We start from the raw sequence: 6,077 nt of genomic DNA, 5'->3' as shown, positions 1-6,077 counted from the left end.
TCTGCCTTCTCTGTCGCCCCCCGCCCTCGGGGACAGCGTCCCCCAGCGAGGCGGATGACATCGTCTCTCCCCAAAGCCCCTTCGCTCGCAGGCCTGGGATTCATGCGTGGGGGGGGGGGCGGGCGGCTGCGGTGCTTGGTTTTAATGGCTGTTTTCCGTCCAGGCTGTCTTGTCTCATTTCGTTTATGTTTTTAATTGTTTTAATTATCATTATATTTTGTAAGTTGCCCAGAGGCTGCTGGAATGGGCGGCTATATTAAACAATAACAATGACAATAACAATAATGGGATTTCGGTTGCAATTTCCCTGGGGAAGCTGGGCCGAGTTTTCTGTCTCCGCTTCTTTCTTTCTCTGATACCAGCTTGCCCAGTGTCTCCCCACGTTGGGCAAGAGGGCGAGAAGGTCGGAAAGCAGGAGCGTTGCTCGCGATGGTCCTGGGCCTCGGCTTGTGCCGTTGTGGATGTGCGTGGGCTTCCCTGGGGCGGGGACGGGAGGCTGGGGGGCTTTTGTTGGACGTCCACGGCCATGTTGGAACCCTACAGAAGTTGGCCTCGCCGTGAATGGCTAATCACGTATAACATAACAGCACCTAATGAGTCCCAATTAGTATTATGACTGATGCTAGTTAATTATCAGGAGGAGTCTGGTAGCTCCTTTTCAGACTAACAAATGTTATGAAAAGGCTTAAGCCTTCATGGACTGCGTCTCGCTTCATCGGATGCGGTAGCCACTCGTGTATCTGATGGAGCGAGATGCAATTTGCTTATTTATTTATGTACACAGATTTAAAAAGGCCCGGTTCTCAGAGGCACCGGGTACTTTGCATAATAAAACAGCCGGAACAATGAAAAAGAAAGAAATTATAGGCATCCGGAGAGATTGCATAGGACAGACAAAATCGTACCAACAAGATCTTACAGGGGCTCACCCACCACCCTGTTCCACGGCCTGGGAAAATAGCCAGTATTTCGGCACCTCAGCCTTTAATTCACCAAAGCTGGTGCCTTTTAATAACACATGCTAGCTGGAAAAAGCGCTACCAGGCTCTGCCTGATTTGGGGCTTCCACAGATTATCTTGGCTCCCCTCCTACCATTTTAGTTAAAAGTAGTGCTTCCCACCCCCCACCCCCGCTGTTACTGTTCACTAGCCCTGGAGAGCTACTTTTCAGCTGTCTTCTGCGGAGGGTACCGAGTTAGGAACCAAGTCAATAGAAAAGGTAACTTTTTTAAAAAGCTGAGTTGGGTTCCCGCTGAAAGTGTAATATCTGCAGGAAAGGCAAATCTTAGTTTCTTTCTAATCTGGGCAGTGGGAGCAGGTGATCAGTGGAGGAAAGAGAGAGTTTGAGAGAGAGATTAGAGCATCTGTTTATTGGGAGGGGGCAGAGCTTTGTGGTTTAGCCAGTCCTTTCGAGGAGTGAGTTTGGGGATGGGTTTTGGGGTGGGGGTGGTGGAGAAGGGGTCACGTACACAATCTAGGAATGAGGACCTTTTCTCTGGCAAGGACTGGCTTTTCTTAGGCATAATTTCTGAATGGCAGCAGAGCCCAGCTTGGGAGGGGACCTTCTCTGCGTCCCTCCCTCCTGTGCCTGCTTTGAAGGCACATTTTCTGGGGGTCTGCACTGGTTGCTGTGGCACTTGGACCCTGTGATTTAGATGTCCGCTTGAACTGGTTTCAGTCGGGGGTGGGTGTATTCCAAGAGGACCAGAAGATTGTTGTTGGTCATAGACAAGAGGGGAGAAAGAAGGTCCCGAGGGGAGATGTTTTAAGGAGGGTGTATCAAGATGAAAAGCAACCCAAAGGGAGCTGGAAGGAGGAGATGTTGAGACTGGAGGTTGGACATACGGCTCCAGTGATGCAGGAGACCAGGAACTGTTTTTCCACCTTGGAGAACTGTGTCTTCAGTTTGCACCTTCCTGTACATGGCATGGAAATATCTTCAGTGGTGCTGGATCCCATGTATCCAATGCAACTGATTTTGGCCTCCAGGTCTTGGGAGCAGGTGGGCCTTACTCTAGTGTAGCCCATGGCTAGAGGCCCAGTAAGCTGAGGGTTCCCCATGTGTGTGTGGATTTCAGATGCTGTTGGGTGTGTTGATCCAGAAGAATGCACTCAAGTCTGTGGAGCAGAAGTTGGATGCGCCAACATCGCCTATCCCAAACTGGTGATGGAACTCATGCCCAGCGGTAAGTGAAGACGAGATGGTGTCACTCGGCTTTTGCAGAAGCAGCTTCACGTTGCTGGTCTGTCCTTAGCAAGTGATCTTCTCCTTCTTCTCCTTCTCCTTCTCCTTCTTCTCCTTCTCCTTCTCCTTCTCCTTCTCCTTCTCCTTCTCCTTCTCCTTCTCCTTCTCCTTCTCCTTCTCCTTCTCCTCCTCCTCCTCCTCCTCCTCCTCCTCCATCAGTTTTCTGGAAAAAGCAAAACACATCTACAATTAGCTTCCCCAAGAGAGCTTTATTTAAAATAAAAGAAATAACGTTTATCTAATATTAAATTCCATCTAAGTGTAGAATAATGCAGCATATCTAATGGAGGAATTAATGTGCCTGCTTTTTGCTGCAAATGGGATTATGATGCTCACAAGTCTTCCAGTACGTCCGTCCTTCAAGGAAGGTAGTGAGACTGTTTTGCGTGGTTGGCTCAACTGAAGGCGAGATGCTGCCCCATCTGCTAAGAAACGTGACGAGGAGGGAAGATGCCACTTCGCGGGGCAAAGGCTTTGGGGTTGTGTGAGTCAGCCCTGGAGCCCTTTCCAAGCAAGGCAGGATGATGGTGGCGGGGGTGAAAGCTTTGCGTCTCAGAAGCGATGAGCCTCTCTCGCATCGGAGCTTGTTCGCTAGCCCAGCATCGATCCTGTTGTGCTGCCTCTCTTGTGTGCCGATGATGTGCCAACCTTGCAAAACAGAGTAGAATAAAGAGGCGGGGGGAACTGAAAGAAATGGATGAAGCGATTAAGGGTATTCCTTCAGGACACCCTTGGTCAGGCTGGCCTCTGGCCTTGCGTTGTTTACAGGATAGTTTAGCTGCTGGAACTGGAGGGAGGGTGGTCCATCCCACCATGGGAACCTGGAGGATTCCCGGCCTGGAGCTCCACTGGGCTCCCCAATTTATTTGTTGCATTTTCCACAACCTCCCAGGTCTGCGGGGGTTAATGGTGGCTGTTATGATGGCTGCCCTCATGTCCTCCCTGACGTCCATCTTCAATAGCAGCAGTGCCCTCTTCACCATGGACATCTGGAGGAAGGTCCGGCAGGAGGCCAGTGAAAAGGAGCTGCTGCTGGTTGGAAGGTGAAATCAGTGTGCTACTGGGTGATTTTGATCTGGGCCCCGGAGAAAGAGGGATCCAAAACCCTATTAGGTCTGCTGTCCCATATTATGTAGCTAAACCAGCACTCCCTACTTTACGAGAGGAAGAAGAAGTTAAACGTTTGCAGACGTTTGGCAAAATATCAGTGGACGTTGGAGGGTCTACAGCAGTCCAGTGAGGGCCGAGCAAGTCAGATAGCCATGATTGTTGACCAGCTGTTGGAGGAGGGAGAACATGGGACACTGAGATCAGTAGGTGAGGAATGTAATTCATCTCCAGCTTGGGTGCCTGGGATAATGCTGAAAAGGGAGGTTGAAGAGTCAAAGGCATCCTTGATGGAATGCTGAAGAGACAAGCCATGTTTCAGCTGCCTTATCAAAAACGGCGGTTTTTAAAACCTGGGGTCAAAGCAGCAGTGGTTCAGCCTAGAAAAAAGACAGTGCCAGAATCTCGAGGTGTGAACGTGGATCTTCCAAAAACATAGGATGATGGTTGGGATCTCCAACCAGTCTGTAGGGCAGGCGCCAAATGGGGCAGAACTATTCTAGAGACTTCAGTCCCAAGTAGGAACTGAGAGCAGTATCCCTCTTGAGTCTCCTGAGTAATTTTCCACTCTCAGTTTATCTTCCTGTACAATGGCCTTAATGATCTCAGATCTCGCAAGCATCTGCTGACTTCAGCTACTGAGCTGGTTTATGTGGTACAGCGAGAGCTCCAGTGACAATTGCTCGAATTGCACACCGATCATCATCATAATTAATCACCAAGCAATGCCCCATTTTATTGGCTTGTCCTGGTGAGCAGGGTTTGACTGGCTCCAGCTTGAGGAAGCCAAACCGCCAATGTTGTTGTTGTCATCTCCGGAATTTACCACACTGCAAAATTACAATCTCTCTCTCATATTATTATATTACATATTATTATATTATTATATTGTGTGTGTGTGTGTGTGTGTGTGTGTGTGTGTACCATCTCCATGTCTGTAGATGTCACTGGGTCTCTAAAAAAAAATCTGTAAGCTTCTGTTGGATCGCTTGGAGGAAATGCTTTGCTCACCATAGGCGATTACCCTTCATTGTTACTCTCTGAAACTGCTGTGGGGACCATCTTTGGCCGTACGGATCGGGCAAGGCAGGATAGCAAAGATCCAGAACGTTTTGAACCAGCCGTAAGCTTTCTTTACCGGTAGCAGGGTGAGATCTTTCCGATTTCTTGCATTTATTTCAATATCAAGCTGCCCTTTCAAGTCGCTAAGAATACAAGCCAGGAACCAAGAGGGTTATTCCTGCTAAGCAGAAAAATGGAGTGCAAATATTTCAAATGAAAGCGAGCTCCCTGTTTCAAATGGCACTGTAGAGTAGCAGGGTTTCTCAACCTCAGCCACTTTAAGATGGGTGGACTTCAACTCCCAGAATTCCCCAGCCAGCATAGCTGGCTGGGGAATTCTGGGAGTTGAAGCCCACCCATCTTAAAGTGGCTGAGGTTGAGAAACCCTGGAATTGGACTTATTCTGGAGGCATTGTGTTCATAGCTTGCTTTTCCCATTTGCAACACAGACGTAATCCTACTGGTCTACTTTCTCCTTCTTAGGCGGCTCATTTGTGCCCGGCCCAGCTGGGCCCTTGGAGGCTTTACAGGGTAAACGGTCCTGCCAAGTCACCCTTGGAGCGTCAGGTGTGACGCTCCCCAGCTGGGCCTGGATGGTATTTGGCAAGGTGTGGTCCCCCCACCAACGTAATTGTTTCTTCCTCTTTGGTCTCTTGGCGGCTCACCAGTTTGCTCGGGATGTGCGAAGAGAGGCCGAGTGAAATGCCAACCAGGGTGCAAGTTTGCCATAAAAAGAAACTTGCAGCAAGAGCACACCCATGTTTTAACCTAATTCTTCGGTGATTTCACAATGTTTCATTTGGCAGACGGAGCGGTGGATGTTTTCTGGAAGTGGCCCATCTTCCTCTCTGCTGGTGGACACAGCCCTTTCAATAGACGCCCCTTTGCTTCTGAAAGGGGGTTTTCAGAGCCGCTGGCAGAACCCGGATTGTTCAGAGGAATCTGAGCATCTTTGGCACTTCTATTCTCTGGCGTCCCGCGTCGCCCTCCTGGGAAATCAGGTGATTTCCATTGGGGAAGGAATTGCAGTTGGACTTAACAGAGATCGGTTGGGGCAAAAGCGAAAACATATGAATGGTGATTGGGGCTTATGGGGGACATGCAGGTGCTGGGTTTAAAATATTTATTCTCCACCTTTGGAGTCAAAGACCTCCCGAGGCGGGTGAAGAGAGCAACGAGCAGGCTGTGGAGATTCTGCTGGCTTGCGCGCCATGCCGGCAGCGCGGTGTGACACGGTCTTGCGTTGGGCTGCAATCCCCATCACCCCCAGCCGGCGTGGCAGGGGATGGTGGGGTCTGTAGTCAAACGAGGCCAAGCTGCTCCCGAGCATCCCCTTCGGCAGGAGCCCTTCCCGCGCACCTTCCGTCTCCCAAGAGGGACGGCTGACTTTCAGGGGACGAGGCTCTTCTTGTGACACGGGGCGAGTGTCGCAGGCTGCCATGGGGAGGACGAAAACAATCACGCCAGTCGTGTTTGAGCAGGCCTCATCGCCAGGTAACAGGAAAGTTCGGCTTTCCTTATAAGGAGGTGGCATCTTTCCCCCCCTTCCTTCTCACCTCCTTCCTTTTGCCTACGACATCGTGGCGTAATCCTGCCCGGGGAGGCAGGCGCTGGGCGCCGACGGGCGAGTGAGTCATTCCGGGGCTGGATCGAGGGCCGGACT

At 50.5% G+C, this 6,077-nt stretch overlaps 1 protein-coding gene across 2 annotated transcripts in view; it reads left to right on the top strand.

Annotated features, from left to right (window-relative positions):
• The window catches only part of SLC5A10 (solute carrier family 5 member 10), a 48,195-nt gene that overhangs the window by 35,733 nt on the left and 6,385 nt on the right, over positions 1–6,077 (top strand). For both annotated transcript variants that reach the window (XM_007425046.4, XM_025164666.2), the window contains exons 6-7: positions 2,079–2,186; positions 3,138–3,288. In XM_007425046.4, the coding sequence (XP_007425108.2) occupies positions 2,079–2,186; positions 3,138–3,288 (259 nt within the window). The remainder of the gene's footprint in view (positions 1–2,078; positions 2,187–3,137; positions 3,289–6,077) is intronic.

This window comes from Python bivittatus, unplaced genomic scaffold (assembly GCF_059951505.1).
Source record: "Python bivittatus isolate LINGU-HERP-01145 unplaced genomic scaffold, Pbiv_v1 ctg000560_np1212, whole genome shotgun sequence".
Taxonomy (NCBI): Eukaryota; Metazoa; Chordata; class Lepidosauria; order Squamata; family Pythonidae; genus Python; species Python bivittatus.
This window is presented reverse-complemented; position numbering and strand designations above follow the sequence as displayed.